The sequence below is a fragment of the Drosophila montana genome, unplaced genomic scaffold (assembly GCF_035044405.1).
Source record: "Drosophila montana isolate Dmon_TW-CO22-7 unplaced genomic scaffold, ASM3504440v1 contig_2178_1, whole genome shotgun sequence".
Taxonomy (NCBI): Eukaryota; Metazoa; Arthropoda; class Insecta; order Diptera; family Drosophilidae; genus Drosophila; species Drosophila montana.
Window position 1 is genome coordinate 3,625,875 of NW_026997075.1, and position 22,957 is coordinate 3,648,831.

The following is a 22,957-nucleotide window of genomic DNA, read 5'->3' on the forward strand; positions in this document are numbered from 1 at the left end:
ACCATTCGGAACCATTCGAATTTTTATTATTAATTCCGACTTTTAAACTCGTATGGATAGCTACTATTGATTTAACAAAAATGGAAACAAAATATTTATTACCAAAAGCGGAGTTGGATTTTACACCACCAATTGATGGTTTTTTTTTTAATATCTTGGCCAAACTATTTTTGACTCTTACGGATCAGGATTATCGATTGTCATTCAAAAATTAGATTCGAATTCACTTTCAACTCAAAAAGAAGTCACTGTAAAAAATTCAGGCCGTGAGTTGATCACCAAGCACACAGTCTCTCGGCCAGTCAGAACAAACAATTTTAGTATTTTTTTTTTATATAGATTAATAAAAACTAACGATTTATTTCAAAAAAAAATTTTTATTGAGTTTTCTTTAACACATACAACTTTTTTTTTTATCCACTGAAAATGTAAATTGGTGTGTGTGTGTGTTCATTGTCAATACGATGACGTTTAATATGTTTTGTTATAGCATATGTGTTTAGATAGATATAGATAAATATGTTTGTATGCGTGTGTAACTATTTTAATGTAAATATGTGTATGTGTGAGTGCGCATATACTTGTCAGTGTTCAAATGCACACTGATACAAAAAATTACATAATTTTATTATGCCTTCTTTTAAACATATAAAAACTTGGTTAATTATTTTATAAATAATTTTCTATACGTGTAAGTATGTATATAATGTACTGCATAGTATAAATATGCAGTTGTACATAAGTATGTATGTATATTGAGTAGACATTTATTTCATTATCGATTGTATAGGTATTTAAATCGTATATATATGCATAGATGTGCCTTGTTTACATATGTACTTCAAAGTGCGTAGATATAGAAAATTAAAAAAAAAAAACATACATTTCTGGTAATTAATTGTTTTGAAACACAGATATTTATATATTATACGAGAACATGTATAGAATAACTTTTATAAGCATATACACATACAACATCCAAGTATTTTGTTTTGTTTTATTTTTATTCGTGGTACGTAAGGAAAATTTGTTAGCTGCTGCGAGCAAAGAACAGGGTACAATTTGCGGAAAATATGTATTTCGAAACGTACATCAAGTCGCATGACAATAATTTCTTTGATATCTTCAAATGGTTTCTATAGATTTTCGCTAGGTTTTTTGCCTAACTATCTATGTCGATCTGTTCCTGTCTCCGTTTAACAGTTTTCTCGTTTAAACTAATACTTATTGTACATGCAACATCGTGTGCTGCTTGGCTTTGCCGCTATGTATTTATTTTTATTTTTTATTATTATTAAAGTCCCCCCTGCTCCTTCATTTTAATTATCTTAGCTTGTTTCATGTGCATCTTAAATGCTATAGCAAAAAAATGCATATTTGGATATTAATTTTATATAATTATTGATATAAAAAAAAAAGTTTACTTATGTCTAACGTTTATATACTTAGAAAAAATAAGAGCAGCACAAAAAAAAATTAAATAAGGCGTAGTTCTTTGCTCCAAAGATTAGCTATAGTAATGTATACATATATATAAGTATAAATATATATATTCGATATATCAAATTGAATAAACAAAAAAAGGTGCTTCAAGCTACTCATGGCATATCCAGCCATGAACATATATAGCCCCAAGCTCGTGTTTAAGCCTAGCCTAACACTATAAAGTACACATGAGATGGTTATTTATATACATTTGGCAAACGATGCCCCGTGCTGCAATTAGTGGCATCGCATCAATTGGACTGTGGGGGTGGTGGGAGGGGGGACTCACTAGAACTCCTTCAGGCTGCCGCCGCGCTTCAGCTTGGTGAGTCGCTTTAGGCTGGCGCTGAGCATGCCACTGCCGCTGCCGCTGGCCACCGCGAGCCGCTCACCATCCGACCGCCAGTTGCAGCTGCTGAGACCCGACGCGCTGCGGTCGCGTTCGCGTTCGCGCTGCGTGAATGTGCCACGGAAACGGACGCGTCCGCGACGCTGCTCGCCGACGCGTCGCCAGAGCTCGGTCAACGGCGGGTAGTGCTGGTGCGGCTGCTGCTGCAGCGTGCAGCAGCACACCAACTCCTGAGATTATAACTTCTTCTCCCAGACGACGATATGCGCATCGTTTGAATTGGCCGTCAGCGGTGAAAAGCTGCCGGAGCCGCCGCCCGTGCCAGAGGCAGCGCCAGCGTTGCCACACGCGCCGGAGGCCCCCTTCTGGCCGGGCGAGCTGCTGCTGGTGTTGTACCAGACATGTCGCCAGTAGCCACGGCCGCCCATCAGGGTGATAACCGTGCGCGGTCCGTCCGCATTCTGCTGCTGCTGCTGCTTCGAGTTCTGCTTTTGTTTGCGCTTCAATGTGGCCACGGCCGCCGGCGCAGCTTGCTTGTCAGAGGCGGTTGCCTGAGCGTGCTTCTGCTTGAAACCGTCCTCAGATTTGGGCGTGCTGTTGGACAAATGATGGTGCTGCTGCTGGTGTATGTCGGCGGTGGTCATGAGACCGTTCTCCGATATGTTGCCCAGGTCGCTGCCCGTGCCAGACGTCTTGTGACTGGCGCTGCTGCTGTTGCGCGAAACGGAGCGTCCGCCAAAGAGGCGTATGCCCATGCTCTCCTCGCTGCCCGATGACGTATATAAGCTGGACGACTTGGAGTCCACCGACCAATTGGATAGATCGAGCGAGCGCGGTCGCGAGGCCTTCATACGCAAACGCCTGTCCAGGGTGCACACCTTGCCGGGTATGGCAGCCAGCTCGGGATCGGAGCGCCGCATGCCCTCGTACATCATGTCCATGAGGTTGCCCTGGTTGCCCTCCTCGGCGTCGTAATTCTCCTTGACGAAAATCAGCTTGCCGTACAGCCCATACACATCGCAGTAGCCGTGCTCGCCATGCTGCGACAGTGCGGCCGCATTTGAGTGCAGTCCGATGGCTCCGGTGCCTCCAGCCGCTGCTGAGCCCAGGCCACGTGGTAGCGTCTTGGACATGCGCGAACCGGCATCACCAGTGCCGGCACCCAAATCCCGGAACCGTTTGCGATGGAATGCAGGCGAGTTAGCCAGCGAGGCGCGAATCTTGGCGGTGAAGCTCTGGTCCAGCGAGTGCTGCTTGTCCAGCTTGGAGCTGCGTGGCGAGGATGCAGCCGAGGCGGGCGTTGCAACGTTCGATTCCGGTGTTGCCTCGACGCTTGGCTCACGCAGCACGCAAGTGGCAGGCGTAGTCGAGCCAGCTGCCGAGCCGGTTGTTGAGCCGGGCTCCTCTTTGGGTAGGTCGCGACGTAAAATGACTGTGCTCTCGTCTAGGTCCGTTTCGGTCAGCTTTTTGGGATCCGCATCGATGGCGGGCAAATGCAGATCCTCGCCCATGCTGGGCACACTGGGCACCAGCGGTGCTGACATTGTTGCTGCTGCTGTCGGCTTGTACACTGGATAAACTTTCGGTATGAGCGGCAGGAGGAACGTTATGGGACCAAAATGGGCGTGACAGGACATATTAATGCCGCCACTGATGATGGGAACGCCCTCGAGCCGGGGCAGCGGTATGGTAACAGCGATGCCCACATTTGTGCCCACCCAAAGCAGACCCTTGCAAGCCATCAGGGCTGTCACATAAATGGAGCTGTTGTTTAGCGGCTGCTCCTTTTTGGCATCGTTGCGCAGCACACTGGAGGCGATATTAATGTCCTGCAGATGCTTGAACGTCTCGGTGTGGTAGAGACAGAGCATTGTCGAGTTCTTCAGCGAAATCCAGAGCCCGATGCCCGAGTGCGCCATCAAATTGACCTGCTGGCTGGCGCCGTGCTGCACCTCAAAGCTGCGCTGCAGCTCCCCGTTGAGTGCGTTGAGCACGTAGACGCGATTGCCGCATGATGCATAGATATTCATGTTGATTGGCAACATGCTCGGCACAGACATGCCAGACTCGCCCAGTGTCACCTGCTGGGGCTCGCGCAGCTGCCAGACACCGTCATGGGCACGCCTATAGATCAGCACGGTGGCATTTGAGAGTGCCACGAAGACGGCATCGAAGTGGTACAGAATGCGTTGGACAGCGCCCGGGACCGCAAAGCTGCCTAGCTGCTCCTCCTGCTCTGGATTGCGTGCCGAATAGATGAGCAGCTTGCGGCTATCCGTGCCCAGCCAAACGAGATCGCCCAAAAGGCTGCTGTGCTCCTCCCGTGTGCGGCACAGGTCCAGACCCTTGACAAACTCCAGCGCCGACACCTGTGTCTCCACCAGATCAAAGCAGCCCGCCTCCCGCAAATTGCCCGCCTGCTGTGGGTGCTGGGCCAGCACGGTGATATGCGACGAAGTGCCATCGCTGCTGCACATCCACAGATAGTTCAGCTGCTTGTGCCGGCGTCGCGCGTTTCCGCTCTGCTTTGTGTCATTGGCGATGCTGTAGTAGCATCCACAGCGCACCTGAGAAAATAAACGATAGAGAGATACGTTAGTTTTGAATTGCAGAAGTTTATCAAAACCTATGTTATATTCTGATCTCAGACATATTTGTAAGCAAATTGCCTTAATAAGTTTTTATAAAAAGATAAAATATAAGTTGATATTTAATAGAAGGTCGGGTAGAAGCGTCATTTAAAAAAACATGAAAAACATATTTAAGAGAGAAACAATTAAAGTTTTTTCACCACTTAAATATGTTATCTTGGCTTGCCATTATGGAAATCGCATAGAAGAGTGATATTTAAAAGAGGGAGACAGCCTGTGAGTGCGCTTGAGTTAGAGAGAGACAGAGAGGATTATGACAAGGGAAGTGTGAGCAAGCACAAAGCTTTTTTATCACGGTGTCAAATAAAAACTTTTAATATTAATAGTATATTTTCGATTAAAGGCCTGTAATCCTAACTTAGGTTTATTAACTAGGCGGTCTTAATAAGTTTTAGATATGTAAAGCGTTTAACATATGGAACACATTTTCGTTTCTATGACAGTTTTATGATATTGTAGCCCGATCCGATAGAGTATAAATAAGATATATACCATATACGTTATCTGAATATGGTGATGAAATATATAATAATATCCTTTCATTGGATTTGGCTTTTGGTGCTTCCATTTATGCCGTCGGGGGCATTACTCACCTCCGTTTGATGCTGTGACCGGTAAACGGGCATCGCCTTGACAAAGAGCGGCATCTTGCGCGACTGCTTCTGCTGGACGGCTTCCTGGAGCTGCTGCTGCTCGTAGGTGTGCAGCGTGGTCTGCGGACTGCCGGGCGATTGCAGGGTATGGGCATTGGGGTGCTGGTGATGTGAATGTGCATGATGTGGTTGCGAGCCCGAGAAAGAGCGCTCCCAGGCGGGCGAGTTGTTCGGATCGAGAGCCAGCTGAGCGAGCCGCAGTTCAGTGATCCACTCCTTCTTCACATTTGGTGTCTGCGTTTGGAAAGTGAAGGTCTCCTCCTTGCCGGACTTGTGGCGACCAATTAGCTGCAAGCAGCAGGAGTCCACCCAGGCCATCTCCTCGTCCTTGCGCTGAATGGAGCCCTGTATGGTATTGAGCACATTGCGCGTTGTATTCAAGTTAAGTTCCTTGTAGCTGCCTTTAAGTGTGCCGACCAGGTCGTGTATGCGCGATATCACCTCGTAGTCGTACATCAGTGTGCTCATCTCGTTGCATAGGTTATCCGCTCCATTTGTGAGCTGTGCGGCTGGCGAGCTATGCGAATCGCCAACAACAAAGGGCGATCCCAAGCCCGGTAGCCCAGCCTGGCCATGGCCGGAGAGCGTTGCATTTGCATAGCCGCCGGCGGTGGTATTTCCAGTGCTGCCATTCGACTTGAGACTGCCTCCACGATTCAGACCTGTGCACCAGGATAACAGTTGCGAGTTAGAGTATGCTCAGTTATTAAGCTGGGCCAACATACCTGCTGTTAGTATTCTAGATAGTGTTGCGGATGCGCTGTTGTCCACAATCTCGACATCGTTGACGGGAAACATCCACTTGAAGGTGAGCTTCTCGGTGGCGCCGAAGTCATGGGATTGCTTGGGCGCCACGGACACGCAGATGACTTTGTCGTTGAGCAGCAGCAGACGTCGCTGCTTGCACTTGATTATGAAGCCCGCCTGGTTGAACTCCATGTGAGTGACATTGTCCTCGCGGAGCAGATAGCGGGCCCGGTTTCCGCAGCTGTCGCTGACGCTGTTGAGGGAGCGTGTATTAAAGGTGCCGCTTATGTGGCCAAGCATCTCCTTGAAGGCCTGATACTGCTCCGCCTCGCGCTTGCTCTCGTTCAGCAGCTCGGCGAGCAGCTCCAGCTGTGACAGCGCCAGCTGCAGAGACATGCGATCGTGGTGACCCTGTGGCGTGTACTTGAGTAGGTCCTGCAGAAAGAGTATAAACTGGGGAAAGCGCTGCACGGGCTTCACCATCAGGCCAAAGAAGGATAGCCGATCGTGGGCACTGATCTGCTTCACCTTGAAGAAATCAGCCAGCGCCGATTTGCGCTTCTCCTCCATTTTGGCAAGTTCCATGGCCGCCGAGAAGTTGTTGATGAAGCCCGAGTATATCTCCAACAATTGCGGCTTGCCAAAGGCGTTCACAAAGCAATCGCCGATCTTCTCATCCCGATCCCAGTTGCGTACACACTCCGACAACGAGATGCGGAACAGCTTGTGTGAGTGTAGAATGTCCGGCAAGCAATGGAATAGCGTTGCGATCTTCACTGGATTCAGCACCGGTGGACTGCACTCCTCCAGCGGCTTCTTGTAATCCTTTTAAAAAAGGGGCGAGAGAGAAAAAGGGAGAATTGAGAGTAAACCTGCTGATAGACGCATTGCTACACTTCAGATGTCGATGCTTTACCAAAAGTTGAAAGATCTCTGTTCGCCAACTCGAAATGCTCGGTTTTATTCTATTTTGGTTCTTTTTAATAGGTGTTTAACTAATTTTGCAACTACTCTTTTTGTAAAGGTGGTTTGAGATGGTTAAGTGAATGATGCTTTGTGTTTAGTTGGTGTGAGTGTCAAGAGTAGAGAATATATAGAGTATATAGTTATAATTTACATAAGTGTGTATGTGTTGTGTGAGTGTGTGTGTGGATTGGTGTGTTAGAATTGGAGTTAGTTATGACGGAGAGTGACGGCATATGACGGTGGGAATTGGATGGCATGTAAAGAAGAAAACAAATAAGTTGTCATGAGAGTTAACATTAACATAAGTCGCTGTTTATTAGAGCCATTACGTAATAATCAGTAGGGAAAACAGAAACAAGAAAAGTTACTATATTCGGATTTCCGAAGATAAAATACCCTTGCAGACAACTGGCAAAATACAATTTAATATTTTCTCTAGATACTTTTAAATAATAAGATTTTCAAAAACTTAATTTACGTCTGATGGCATTAGACATTTAATATTATTGTAACATTAGGAAAATGATATCGCAAGTTCTTCTATCTTTTAGAAAATTGCCATAAAATGAAATTTTGTATGAATGTATGTATATTTAGGGATTATATTTTTACAATACAAGAATTTGTTTAAATCGCAGCAGTTAGATGAATTATGCCAAGTTTCAATTAAATGGTTGCAAAACTAGCCCATTTTGCAAATAAACAGATAGGAAGAAACATATCGAGCCGGTATTTGGTACATATACAAAACAAACAATATTCTCTGCAAGGGTATACAAATTGAAAATCTGAGGCCTAAGGGTGCCAAGAATTTCAACTGACACAAGTGTGCCCAAAAGTGAACACAAACTCAAATACATATATATATATATATATATATATATATATTTATATAAGGAAATTAATAAGGCGTACAAAAAATCAGAATTTTTATTATTTATTCTATATGCACCACTACATGAGATTTAATCCACTTTTGGCTAACAAGATGACAACAACAGACAACAAATTGAAAAAGAGTACATTCCACGATGAGGACGGTATTCTGGAGCTGGACGCGGACAAGGTAACTTTGGTGGCCGATACATTCAGCAAGGTGGAGATGTACCTGCAATCTGACACAAAACGGGGCTATGTCAAGCTTAATGCGCCCGGTCTCTACAGTTTTCAAATGCCGGATCACCCTGACGGTGACCGTGAGAGCACCACACACAACGAGGATGATGATTCAACGCTGACCGACAGTTGGACAAAGGAGAGCTTGGACGAGATCAATTTAATTAACGAGGATGACGAGGCGCAGCTCGGAGTGATCCAAAGGGACGAAGAGACTGGCGAGATGTATATACTAATGCCCCTAGAGGTGGACGTGCTGCTCCATCCCGGGTCAAGTGTCATGAGCGAGCAGCCTTCAAGTCTCACCATTGTCGACTCCTCGACGACCATTGCTGGCATGAGTGTTGAGGACGAAGAGGACGCGTCGCAGACGACGTTGACAGAGAATCCCCGGCCTCTTAATGTGTTGCATGCTGATCAGGCAGATCGAGAAATACTATGCGAACACGAAGTATGCAGATTTGTGGTGCCGAAGATGAGCCTAAAGTTTAAGCTGACACTCCAAGTTGGAGAGCCAAATGATGGCGAAGAAATATGGGACTAGAAATAATTTTACTCTAGGAACAAAATTGGCTCCACGGATCTGCCATTTACTCTACCTAAGCCCTCAAGCCTTAACAACAATTGTGCTGATTTCAGTTGATAAATTTAGTGTTTAGAGTACTTTGAATGGTTTACTCGTATTCGAAATTGTACTCATACTCATTCTCACACTGGTACTCGTACTCATATTCGTAGTTATACTGGGACTGGCACTCATACTCATACTCGTAATCATAATCTTGCACATACTGTATTCTTATTTGTACTCATACTCATTGTCATACACATGCACTCGTATTCGTACTTGCATTCGCACTAGAATATATATTCATACTCATACTCATACTCATACTCATACTCATACTCATACTCATACTCATACTCATACTCATACTCATACTCATACTCATACTCATACTCATACTCATACTCATACTCATACTCATACTCATACTCATACTCATACTCATACTCATACTCATACTCATACTCATACTCATACTCATACTCATACTCATACTCATACTCATACTCATACTCATACTCATACTCATACTCATACTCATACTCATACTCATACTCATACTCATACTCATACTCATACTCATACTCATACTCATACTCATACTCATACTCATACTCAAACACGCACTAGTACTTACATTGACTAGACGTTGTAAAGTAGCCACGTATGAGTTCTCACTGTGAACGATGGCAGCTACAATGTGTCTCCGCTTGAGCTGCTGCTGGGAGAGACCGGGCGGTGCCGGTGGCAGCATTGGCACTATTAGCCGGCTGTGGGCGGTGCGTGCGGTGCCATTGGCCCGACTGCCCGGCGGTATCATCAGGTCCATATCGAAGCGGCTGCTGTCCGGTGCGGAGTTCTCATCATCCTCGTACTGGAAAAGAGTTGATGGCTTGTTAAGCATTTGACTGCTTGTAATGGATTATTCCTTGTGGACTTACCTCGGGCACGCCTGGCATCATTTTGCTGGCGCCCAGATTGGCCAGCTTCTGTGGCGAGGCGGCGTCCAGCGTCGCTGTCGCAGTGGTTGGCTTTGCCGTGGCTGCGCCAGATGCGTCCGGTATGTCAAAACTGGAGGCCGTAGACTGCCGACCATCGCGTCCACCCACATCATATTGATGTGAGGAGCCACGTCGAATGGAGAACCAACGAGAAAGTCGTCCGCCCGGCGATTCGCCGGGTGCGGTGTTCTCCTCCCGCTGAGACGATGCCCCTGAGCTGGTGGGCATCGTGCAGGCGCTAGCTCTTCGCATAATCATGTTGCTGTCACGGCTGCCGTTACTGGCGTTCTGACTGCACTGCGGTTGGGCGGAGGAGGGAGTGTTTGCGTTGGCGCTAGAGGAGGAGTTCGTAGTGGCAGCCGTGCGCCATTTGTCAAACGACAAATGCTGCTTGGCCTTGTTGAAGGTGGAACGCAATTGGGAATTGCGTTGGTTGCCGGCGCTTAACGAACTCACGCTGCTGCTGGTCTGCTCCTCTTCTGTAAAGTTCTCCTCGTCGGAGTGGCTCGCAGTGGGCGCCTCTCGGCGTTCGCGTCCCGGTGATTTTGTGTCCCGCTCGCTGCTGCTGCTCGCGCTGCTGCCAACACCGACACCAACACCAACGGCAGCCTGGCCACCGTTGGCGCTGAAGCTTCCGCCGGCAATTGTGGCGCTGTCTGCCTGCTGGCTGATCTGGCAGCCCTTCGCGCGCTGTTGCTGCTCAGCAATCCGACGACTAAAGGCGCTGTGCAGCTGTGCTGTGGTCACGCTCGCCTTCTGACTTGTGATCCCCTGACCTGGCGATGTGATGAACGAGGATGTCTGATGCGTCTGCGTGTGCGTCTGCGACTGCAACTGCGATGGCAACTGCTGTGTCTGTTGTTCCGGCTCCGCCAAAGTATCCTCCCATGAGCTGGAGTTCAGTTTATTTTCATCTGTAAGATAAGATCAGAGATAGAAAAAGAATGAATACGGGCTTAGCTGATTGATTGGCTGGCTGGCTGGCTGATGACGCCATCCGCTAATGCTCGCAATGATTGGCAATTAAAAGGCGGCAGTTTAACGCCAGTTGGATTAAGCCAAGTGGCTGGCTCCAGGCGCGCGAAAATACGAAGCTCAACAGCTTACAACCATTTGGCCATGTGCAGTAGCATGCGTGGGCTGCCCGCAGGGGCACAGCATCAAAGCCATTGCCGACGCCATACCAAAGAGATCATTGTGGTGGGAATAATCCGACTGCGCGATACCCTGTCCTGGGAGTGACTCCCGTTATATCCCACTTGAAAGTCAAGCCTTGTAGCTCTTAAGGATTGAGTTGTGGCTTGATCACCAGTCAGTCAGGACATACTCTTTTATGTATATATATAGGCGGACGGACGGACATAGGCTATTAGTAATATACCCGATTTGCTTTTTTGAGCAGGGCACAGTTCTGGCCAAGGTCAAGAACTGTTGTCGCGTCGATCGTAACTCGTTAGCGCCGGCGGCAAGCTGTGTGGGCTGCTTTGAAGTGGCCATGACCACAGGCAGCAGCAACAGTATTAGAAACAAGAACAACAACCACAATAACAGCCACACACAGCATTGGCAAATTTTTGCATGCGCCTTTGGGCCACTGAGAGGGGCATTTATCATGCCAAAAAACACAAACCAACAAGCCGTGCCGTGACAGACAATACCACAAGAACAACGAGAATATTAACAACAATATACGGGGACATAACAATTGGCGCTGAGATTGCTGCCAATTCACGTGGCCATAATTAATCATGCAGTAAACAATGCGATAACTGCGAGTTAACTGTTGCTGTTGTCCTTAGCCAAGGGCGTGGCATGCCCCTTAATGTAGTGTGGCAAAGAGATACGACAGTTGCGCCACAAAATGGCGTGGGCTGCGTGGGCAACAAACAAAAATGCCGGCATACCAATATTTGCCAATTTTAAGGCATCTTAAACAGCCTGCCATATGTGAGTGTGCGTGCGTGTGTGTGTGTGTGTGTGAAGCAAACAGTAGCTGCCACTGGCAGGCTACCCCTACTCGCCCCCCACCCGCTCTCATCTGCACCACTTTAACCATTTGGCAAAAACCCGCTTTTACAAAATTAAGTTTGTGTAACTTTTATTAGGAACCCAACGCATATTGAAAGCAACCAATGCCTTTAGCTACACCCTGTACGGCAAACAAATACGAAGGGTATGTGCGCCTGCTACTCGTGCTTTTCATAATCTTATGGAGCTGGCAGTAGACCAAAAGGCTGATGTGAACATTAAATGGGTATGCGTTTCGATTGCTGTTGCTGTTCCTGCTACTGGGTATCTTGTTGTCGAGCCATTACAGCTACTCTCGGTCGTATACATATTAGTACTAATGTTGATACTTGTCGGCTTCATAATGGGCCAAAGTTTGGCGTCTTTCGAAAGGCATTCAATTGATTGGGACCAGAGCTTAATTTGATTGCTGTGCGTGTGTGTGTGTGTGCGTTTTTGTGTGTGTCTACGTGTGTGCGTTTATGTACAAGAACACATCCGAAGTTTATGTATATATTTTGATTATCATATAGCCAAACTAAGCTCTCAGTGTGTTGAGTAAGAAGTTTTGCGACTTTGGTTTGAACTCATAATTAATTTAAAATATGTCTTGATAAGATGGTATGTTAGATAAAAAAGAAGAAAATGATGATGGTGATGTAAGAAAGTATGTAATATTAACTGACTGGCATTATTGTGCTCTTCTTTATGGCAGTCATATTTTGCACCTCTTGAGACAAATAATTTGGTAAGAAATGCAACCTTCAAGCCCCGTCTTACATCTGAATTTAGCGAAATCAATAAAACACGTCTTAACAGGCTGCTGTTGTGGCCAATAAAAATGCATTGAATGAGAATGCAAAGACCACAAGGCAGCAGCCATTGTCGGGCAAACTTGACATTGCGCATACGCCCAGTCTGCCGCATGGACTTGCACACTGCTCTCCGTACTTCTTGTTCTTTGGTGCAAGGCTGCGCTGTACTCATGGTGGTGACATGATTTGTGCAGCTCTGTGGGTTTGCCTCAGTTAGTTAACTTTGCTGCCCTTGGCCGAGAGCAGCGGCCAAAGTCGCCGCCCTAGCACATAAATATATATATAATTATATAAATATTTGTGCATATACTATATATACTATATTGTAAGAGATTTATTGGCTTGTCTCATGCTTCATCAGTCCGTCAGCCCACACACAGGCAAATTGATTTTAGTCAACCCACAAGTGGTGACCAGTGGCTGTTGGTGTTGTTTCACTTTTTTGTTTTCTTTCTGCTTGGTTGTGCAACGCTCGAACAGATTACGTTTACGCAGCGTTGCGGCCGCGACCGCGACGATTGCACATTAATTATGATCAAATGCAACTCCTGGGACGCGCTGTGCACTATACCTCCACTCCTTTTGCATAACGTGTCGATTTGCACAAAAAACTTATAAAAATTAATCATACGCCACGTGAGTCGCGGAGGTGGCAAAAACGCACCATTTGCATAACAAACCCAGTCAGCGGCGCAGCCAGTCAGCCAGTCTGCCTGTCTGTCAGTCTGTCAGTTGGACATGCCGTCAAAGTAGTTGTGTGTTAGTCAGTTGAGTTGACAGTATTTTATTCCTTAGTACGGTCGAAATGCAATTGGTTGGCGTGATTAATGAGTCTCATTAAACGCGGCTACAGAATGCCCACAGAAGAAACGCACACAGAAATGCTAATGACTCCGGGCATTTACTTAAATTATACAAATTATATTTCATTGTTTGGCAGCTCAGCACACTGAAAGCGAAAATGAATGCGAAATTCATATACTCTACAACAACTGAGTGTGTCCGACGGGCAGATACCCTGAGTCTGAATATTTTAGTTAAGGTAAATTACTTCAAGTCTTATTTAGTATAATGAAAATCGCATAGAAAGGCGCTCATTATACAAGCATTTATATAAAAAGAATTAAGATTGCTTGACCTTTTTTTTATTCAAATGAAGTGTCTAAAGTATTAAAGAGCTATTATTGAAAAACTGCAACACACATTTTCTACAACGATGCTTTCTAACAAAATTAAATGTCTCTAGCGACGACAATTTTGAGAATGATGTATACGTGGTTATGTGTCTCTTTTTTGACGTTTCACATACATTTGCGAAACATCAGTTTACCCTTTCTTTTTCTTTTTTTAACAGGTACAAGGTATTTCCAGTAAATGACAAGCATATGAGCTTTGGACAAGTTTAGAAGTTGTGACTAATTGAAATGACAGCGCAAAGTGGCCAAAAAGTTGGCACCCAATTGGCTTTTAACGCGGCTCTAACATATTGAACAAGCTTGTCTGCATTTGCGTAAATATTTCTTATGCGGCCAGTTCGAATGCAGGTCACTCTTAACGCTGTCATTTGCAGCCAGGGATCAGGGATCAGGCAGGAGAGAAGGAGATTCAAAGTTTTTGCCACACAGTTTGGCACAGTTTGACAGCGTTTGCCACTGAATGCCAATGGCAATCGCAATTCCCGGCTTTGTCACTGGCGAAAGTCACCTGCTGCGCTTTATGCAACATGCGGTCTAATGAGGCCACAAGCCAAATACTCGCCACTTGCCGGCACGAGTTTCAAAGTAATTTCGTGTGTGTCTAAAATTGAGAAGCATGCGGCGCACATGCACTTTAAGTAGCGCATAAGCCAAGCCAAGTTGGCCAAGTACTTTAGAGGGAGGCACCTTCAAATGGTGGGCGTAAGATCTGCTCGCCTGGTTAGCTGGATCTCATTACGTGAGGTTCCTGCCACGCTCACTCCGTCACACGTGTGTATAATAAGTGTGGAAATTGCTTTCTATTTGCAATTTTGATGACGTTGCCAGAGCAGCGCGTGCCTCTGCCATAAACTAATTATAATAATGTAAATCACACACGCAACCTGAGCAGAAGATGTCGGGATGTTTGGTTTGGGCTTGGATTTGTTGGGGAGGCCGCCCTGGAAGCTGTGCTTGCGGCAATAGAAACTTCATGAAATGCCAACTGGCTTATACACTCACATAATTATAAGCATACACTTGTGCGTGAGTGCGTGTGGGTGCACAACAATCTTGAGTATATGAAAAATGGAAAGCAGGCACCAGCGCATATTTGCGTCAGATATAATCCCATGGTAAACTTATCGCACTTATAATGCCTGCCCATTACTCCATGGAATGAGCTATTTAAGTGTGTGATGCGAATTTGCTTTAGCTTTAATTAGTTGTATTCCATTATTTATTTTTATGACAAGTCGTTTTAGCCTAATACCAATATTAAGTTGGCTACCTCAAGGTAAATGTTGCTTAGTTTTTACCTTGTCACTCGGTCGATGCTTAAACTGGTTGCGAATTGCAAAGCGTCAAGCAGCAAAGCGAACAAAACCATAAATAATATGTAATGCATGCATTTTGTAAACCATTCAATAAAAGTAGAATATATATTTATGGGATTATTAAAAATAAAACAATGTCTTCAAATAAAATATTAATTTGTATACGTCCCAGTCAAATACTATCTGTTTTCAAAAACAACATTTAATATGTATTAAATATACATAGACGTGCTATATATGTATATGTACTTATACATTAATGGAAATTAAACGATGTGCAAAAACTAACAAAAAAAAAAAACTCAGTACACATTAGTCACAAGGCTGAGACACCGCTGGAGGGAAAGCCGCATCCAGAATATGTACATATATGTACATACATAAATATGTATGTGGCACACATGTGTTCAAAGGCGAATCAACATCATGTGCAGTGGGAAATTACAACTGAAACTGTGTCAGCCAGAACGAATGGAATAAAGATGCAGCCACCTAATCCACGGGCTAATAATAAATGGCATCAGAATTAGCTAGTCAGGCGATAAGTCAGGCCAGGCCAGACCAGGCCAAAACAAGTCAATTAGAAATTAGCGTTGCGCTGAGCTCCTACAGCTGTGCAAAGTCGCTGGCAAGTGATAAACTTGTGCAGTTTAACGACTTCATTAATAAAATTGCAAATTGTTTGCCAGCAACAAAAGCCAGGCGCATGCACCTCTAAAAGTTCGTCTATAATTGGCAACGAAATCAAATGCTCGATTTAAACAATAAAAATTGATTTTAAACACCTTTTGCCGGCAGCCGGCAAATGGTCTGTTCCCAGTGGATTATTGTGGATTGTACAATGTTCGAATGAAAATAAAGTTTGACTAAATAGAGACTTCGGATACACATGTAAAACCATTTTACTTCCCATAATTTGACAGGCGCAGGATCAATAACCTGATCAAACCCAAAAGTGGTTCGGTTTGCTGTCTTTGGATTCACTTCGTGAACTTGGCTTTTCACATTCAATGCAGCCAGATTTTAGATCAAACTTTTGACTGTCATATATTTTTAAATTTTTATGAAACATTTAAATTATTTATTTATAATTGCCATTTTATTGCAAGTGGCACATGTTTTCATTTAGAAGATATATAGCACAAAATATGGTTGATTAATTGGGGTCAAATGACTCCTCTCTTATAAAGTTGTATATTTTGAAGCACTGTGCAGTTCGGCTGTTATTTGGTCAAATGGTTCAACTAAAGTCCAGTTTATATTAGAAAAAAATAAACAACTTTAAATTCTAGACTTGCTACTGATAGCCTTACATAACAAAAATTGCAAAATTCGATCTTCTTTAAAGTGATCGAATTTGAAATTAAGGCTGGGTATGAGAAGTATTTTGACTGTGAAGGAGCATTAGACAGTCGGTTGCTCTCGACTTATTATATGGTTTTTGGGTCAACAGAGCATTGCGCAGTCGGTTATCACCGACTGCAACCTTCCCAGTACTTACTGCTGTTGTGCTTTTAATGTTGACTAAATAAAGTTGCCGGTTTATTGGCAGCTGCCAGACGGCCCGTAATCGACACAGTCTTGACCGTCGATATATTTAAAAAGGTATATGAAATTAGAACGTGACCGCACAGCACAGCGCTCCCTTTCGCTAAGCTCGCTCGGATTCCGTTTATATATTTTGTTTGTGTGAAAAGTAGCTGTGCGTTTGGCCCAATTTGAACTTTCTATGTGCTGCGATAGTTTCAGTAATCAAGCTACGGGGCGTCTGGGTCCAACAAAAACCTCCATCCATACGTGTGCCACACGCTTGAAATTGTCCTTAATTTTCCATTGGTTGTCTTTTAGTCGTTGCGGCAACTTCATGCATAAACTATGAGCCCAAAGTGGCTGACAACAGACAATGTGGCCAAAGTTGACCTTGGCGCACAAGCGCAAACACACACATGCACGCGTACACACACACAAACACGAGCGCCAACTTCCCCATTTACCAACTTTCATTGGTGAATGGAGCCTAATTAGCAATAATTAACAATGGGTGGCTTCTATATAAACCGAGTTGCGGTCTAGTTTGCATCCATATTGAGAGCTAGTGGCACTGACACAGCCCACGTACCGTTAGAGCAGCGTGCGACGTACAATGTGCAACGTTGCAACGTGCTAGTTGCAATGTGTCCCACATGAATTATTTAGCTGAACTCTGATTGGATACCTTGGGCATGTGAAAATGTAGGAATCAAATTAAACTGTTTGCGTCGCATGCAACTTGCTGGGGCCAGCAAAATGACACAGACATGCCACTACATATCAGCTTGGCAGTTGAACTGACTGACCCTCCTCCACCCTCCACACCCCACACCCCACACCCCAGAGAAGCATCATGTATAGAACAGACCCTTGTCCGGGCCCAGAGCAAGTCAATTGCTTTGCCAACTTGACGCAGAGCCGCTGCGTCTACTTAAGGCTGGATAGACACTTGCCTGTGCTGCTGCTGGTGCCCGTGCAATTGCCACTGCCACTGCCACTGCCACTGGCATTGCAACTGCCACTGCAACTGCAACTGCAGAACATGCAAAATGGCACACAGACATACGCACATTCACACAAACAGCTCTTGGCTTCTCTACCTATTTTAAGGAATTTTCTTGACGCTTTTTTTAAAAGGAAACTCGTCTCGAGCAAGAAAAAGATGCTCCCCGGCTGCCGATAGAAGAGTCGAGCGATGCTAGATGCATGTGAATGTGGGCCCTTAAATGCCACATGCCTTTGACTATTTATAGGCGGGCGCTGAGCTGCAAACAATGCGGCGACGTCAAGTGGACTGACTGGCACCCCCCCTCTCACTACATACCCCAGCAGCAGCAGCAGCAGCAGCAATCTCGACTGCATAACTTGAGCTTAGGGCTTTGGTTTTGGTGTTGTTATTGTTGGGTTTTGGTCGCTCGCCTTAGCCAGGCTAAGGCAAAGTGGCAACGCCAACGCCAGCGCCGACAGGAAGAGCGCTTCAGGACTTGAAAAGGCTGCGAGCAGCAGCTGCTGCTTTTGCTGTTATATATGTCTGTAGGGGGTGCCCTCTGGCTTTGAGCCCTCTTTAAAATTAAATTTGCCGTGTTCAGCTAGCCAGGATGTTCGGGGTGTGAAGCACATTCAAACCGAGTCAATGCATGCTTTTGTCCACTTTTAAATATGTTATGTCTGTACTATTCCTTTGAAGCGTTCAGCGTTCTATTTGAAGGGAATTTTCTTAGTAATTATCCGAGTCCCTTTATAAAGTTTAAAATTAACAAATCAAATGCAACATATTACAAAAAGCAGCCATATTTGTAATGATTTTACGATGATTTTTTAATTGGCAAAACCTTTTTTTTATACATGAGAATCGCATAGAAAAGCGATTTTCATACCATGTTCATAATTTAATCACTAGTCACACTTTAAGCAGAATATTCCGCAGACATTCTCTTATAATATATTTGCTTTGAATTTGGTATATTTTATATTTATACTAGTTTCGCCGCTTCAGACCAGAGTACGGGGTATCTGCAAGACGAACAGTTTTGCCTTTTTTCTGTTTGTTAGACGACAAAAGGAAATGCAACATTGCGAAATGCGAGCGGACAAGTTTCGTTTTTTTAGCTGTCGTATTTGTGTTTATTTTAAATTTTCTGTTGGGTCTCTCTTATCAAACGGAGTCGTAGCCCCGCGTTTTTCGCCCGTCCCACCCGTTGCCAGTTTGCCAGACGGCCTGCATTTGCCCTTTTGATTGTTTGCCAGCGCGCTTTTATTTATTTATGATATTTATACACAAGAAATACAAATGCAGATATAACAAATATAGGGCTGTGAGTGGCTGTGTGTGTGTGTGTGACACGGTTTCGCTTTCATTGGCGCTTATCAGAGATCGGTCGTTTTTTTTTTTTGTTTCTTTTTTTTTTTAGTTTGTTGTGTTTGTTGTTGCCGCCGCGTAAACGCAGTGGCCCAGTAACGACATGGAATATGACTGCGAAGATGGACATGGACTTGGACTTAGAGAGCGTAGAGCCATTTTGCTGACCTGCATCAAGTCGGGACTTGGACTTGAATATAAAAATGCGGACATGGGACATTGATGTTCGCATCAGGAGTCGCTTTCTTACTCGAATTTGGTAATTGCAATTTACATAAATTTTGTTGTCAGCTGTCGGCAGCCGGCAATTTGCGCACATTTATAAACATTTTGGTTTTTGTTGTTTCCCATTCGGCTATTACGCTTAAAGAAAACAAAAAAAAAGCTATAATTATGGCCAACAACATAATTTATGAGGCTGCTTGATGAGACTGGCTGGCTGGCTGCCTGCCTGCCTGGCAGCGCAATCACGAAAACTGGCACTCGACTTAGCCGCTCTGCTGTGATGTGACTTTAATAAAATAATAAGCAATAATAATAATTGATCAAAAGCGAGTCGATCAAAACTATTCGAAAAATGCAAAGAAAAAACTGCCGGCAAAGGCAGCTGGAAAAAGCAAAGTGCAACATCAATTTGCAGTTGCCAAGAATGCGCGCAAGTTCAAAGTGAAAGTCAACTGCAGCAGCAGCAGCAGCAGCAGCAGCAGAGGCAACAACATCAACTACCTGGACAGGTGGGCCCCAGCCAACAATCGAGTGGCCATTAAAAGCAAAAGTTGATTATAAAAGCTGCAAACTACAAACAAGAACTCAAAGTCAAGACCAGCAGGAATCTGTCAAGTTTCATACTAGCATACGATATATTTTTATGCCTTAAATTTGCCACGACAAACGCCTTAAGGAATAAGGTTGTACAGTCTCCGTTCCGATATAATATAAAGAAAGCGTAAAACAGGGTTTGTTTACGGATTCGGTTTGTGGTCAAAAACAAAACCGTTTTGCACCAAACTAAATTTTACTATGAACCGAATTCTAAAAACAAAACAGTTGTTAAAAAAAAAGACAAATCAAAGCGCGAACGAATGCAAATAAAACACTTTTAAGATTCAGTTCCAAAGCATAAAAAACTTGGGTCCCTACAATGGCATTAACTCAGCCATTTTTGATATATTTTGTTGGAGATCAAATTTAACCCGTTTGGTTTGGTAAACATTATGAGAATATTTGACCATGGTTGCGTCTAAAAGCTGGGCTCAATAAGGCTGATTTGAGCCGTGAATCGAGCCATCGACTTCTCTTTTTGGATTTGCACTGTTAAGTTCTTACAAAACTTATTAACTACCAATTGGTCGAAATTGGGCTTATTTAACTAAGACATTATGTGTCTAAGATCAAAAACTAATTTCGTATTCAAGACGTATATACATATATTATAGCTTTTATCAAAATCATTATTCGTTTACATAAGAGCCTTAAGATATATTTAAATAGCATAAGCTCGTCAAATAATAAATATATTTTTATAATCTATAGACGGGTAAGCAATTTGATGTCATGGATGATAATGATAGCTGAAAGGTTGCGTTTCGCTCTGACAATTAAACGATCAAGATGAAAGATCAAAGATCAGGAATTGTCAAGTGTTTGCTTACAATTGAATCTTGAAACTGATTTCGATTTCATTGACTTTAATCGAACCGCAACGGAAGTGGCTTTGATCTGCCACGAGCTGGGTGTGTGTGTGTGCTTGTTGTGCGTGTGTGAGGGTGAGGGTGAGTGCGACTTCCCGTTATTACGTGAACCGATCGCAGCTCAATATCAAAGACAAAATGCAACCAAATGTCAAAACTTTGCGGTTGACAGCATCAATTCCGCCACGTCCCACGCAGCCCTTGGTCCGGGGCCCTGCTTCAGAGTGCGTGTCGTGTCTGGTTAACTTTGAGGAAGTTGCCATGCGGCAGACACGCAGTATGCGCCCAGTTCCACCCGCTGCTCGTCCAACTTCAGCTCCAGCTTCGGTCTAGGACCGAGCCAATGCCCTCCACTGCGTATGGAAATGCAACTGCAACTGCAACTGCAACGCAGCTTTGGCTTCGACTGTTGACTTTGTTTACGCGTCTTTTTCTTTTTTTCCTTCTTTCCTCGTATCTGTGTTTGTTATTGTCTCCCGCTTTTCTCCCCACTGCCACACTCATTTGTTGCCCAGCCTCAGCGTTGATCTTGCGCATATAATTTTATCTTTGGAAAGTGCACACACGAACGCACACCCACCAGGCCCAATGTTTCCTTAACCCATACCCATCCCCTTACCCATTCCCATTATTGTCCCCAACTTTAGCCCCGGCCCAATCTCAAAGCCTCCATAGCTCTTGTTATGTTTAATATTAAATTTCGTTCATGTATGAATTGTTGTTGTTGTTAATGTTAATGTTGATGTTGCTGCCGTTGTTAATGTTGTTGTTGATGTTGTTGGTATTTCTCATTGTTGTCTTCTTTCATGTTTTACATGCATTTCCATTCCATATGCATTTTTCTAGCTTTCCATTTCGATTTGCAGGTCAATTTTCGAGCGTTTATTTTTGCTGTTGTTGTTTTTGGAAGCGTTTCCCAATAATATCTTTATTGTTGTTGTTGTTTTTGGAAGCGTTTAGAGCAAAGTGCGTTGCTGGCCATCTGCTGTAGCTGGTGGCCAAGCGGAAGTCGCGAGTATTTTTAGTAAAGATCATGTTTAACACATTACAATTATACTTTAAACGTTTAAGTAATAGTTATAAACAATTAATCTAGCCTGGGATACAAATCAGAGTTGTCATCTTTTCTTAAATATATAACTCCGATACATTTTAGTATTATTATCAATAGGTAAAACTCCATTATATAATGTTTTTCCGCAGTCCTTGATCACATCATCGCTTTATATGAGAATCAAAATTATATATATACATATAAGATATATATATATATATGTATGATCGGCAGCCTCGTTCACTTAATTGGTAGTCATGATCACATTTGTTTCACATTTCCGCCAAACAAACGATGACTGAACTGAGCGGCAAACTTAACTAACACTTAATTGAATATCTAGCCGAGTTCAGCTGTCTGTGGCTGGCGCTGGACCGGGCACCGGGGGGATGGGCGGGTGGCGTTCGCCAAATGAATGCCATTAATAGGTTTTGGCAACAGGTTAAGCGACTCGGACAACTTGGGGCAACTCAAATGCGAAATGTCACACGGCAAAAGGTAATAGTAACAATAAAGCGCAAGCAAAAAAAGCGACTAACTAATACTCTCTAATTGTTAAGGATCATTTATCAAAGTTCAGCTCAAAGTAAAAGTTTAACATTTCACATTAATAGCCTTAAAATGAAATTTCCTTTTCCTCTCTTTATCTTCTTGCATCGATCCATCAAAATCCACCATCACTTGCAAAAAATGAGTGAAAAGTGAAGATTAACAAATACTTGGCCTGGCCAAAGCCGAGAATCTTAATTATTTATTTATGTGAGTAAAATGTTTTCTAAATAACTGTGGGAACTATATGAAAAATTTATATTTATAAACAATTTTCGATTCCATGTATCAGCTGTTAGCCTAATCTACTGTAAACTGACTATGACTGTATTTGGATAGGGTATTATAATATTATAACAAAAAGAACAACGAAAACAAAAACAATCAAGTCAATTCAAATAATAAATATAGTCAGCTAAGCAAACTCGTTTCGTTGTCGGCTATTTAAAGCCGCCGAGTAATGCCAAAATACACACATACGCACACATACACACACACGCACACACAAAACATGCATAAATATACAAAATATCTTTGCTAATATTCATTAATGGATTTGCGACACATATTGCGATAATTTGGCCGCTGCGCAGAAGCTGTCCCAGCGACAACAGCCACAGAGCCAGGGATACACTTAAATTGAGATGGAGATAGTTTTTACATGATTGATTCTTTGGCGCTGGGTCAATGCGACATGTGGCGGCAGCCCCAGATTGCAACACACGACAATGACGCTGACGTGCAAAGGCGACAAACTTGACCCTAATTTGGCAACGCCAGCGGCGCCGTTGGGGCCATTGCGTGCGGCCTGAATGCCTGACTGCCTGGCTAGCTGGCTGGCTGCCTGACTGGCCGAAATGTGTTGCCACATAGGTTGGCCACTTAACCTTTATGGTCAGCGGTG

General features: G+C 44.0%; 2 protein-coding genes across 2 annotated transcripts in view; one reads left to right on the forward strand and one right to left on the reverse strand.

Annotated features, from left to right (window-relative positions):
* Positions 1-983: 983 nt before the first annotated feature.
* The window catches only part of LOC135427325 (rho guanine nucleotide exchange factor 10-like protein), a 96,554-nt gene continuing 74,580 nt past the window's right edge, over positions 984-22,957 (reverse strand). Inside the window, exons 2-6 of the mRNA XM_064680783.1 lie at positions 9,477-10,450; positions 9,173-9,409; positions 5,864-6,710; positions 5,079-5,800; positions 984-4,401 (exon numbers count right to left, since the gene is read on the reverse strand). Coding sequence (XP_064536853.1) covers positions 2,071-4,401; positions 5,079-5,800; positions 5,864-6,710; positions 9,173-9,409; positions 9,477-9,794 — 4,455 coding nt within the window. The 5' untranslated portion in view covers positions 9,795-10,450 and the 3' untranslated portion in view covers positions 984-2,070. The remainder of the gene's footprint in view (positions 4,402-5,078; positions 5,801-5,863; positions 6,711-9,172; positions 9,410-9,476; positions 10,451-22,957) is intronic.
* On the forward strand, positions 7,733-8,630 carry LOC135427387 (uncharacterized). Its single transcript, XM_064680878.1, has one exon. The coding sequence runs from the start codon at positions 7,798-7,800 to the stop codon at positions 8,509-8,511; it is 714 nt and encodes a 237-aa protein (XP_064536948.1). The 5' UTR covers positions 7,733-7,797; the 3' UTR covers positions 8,512-8,630.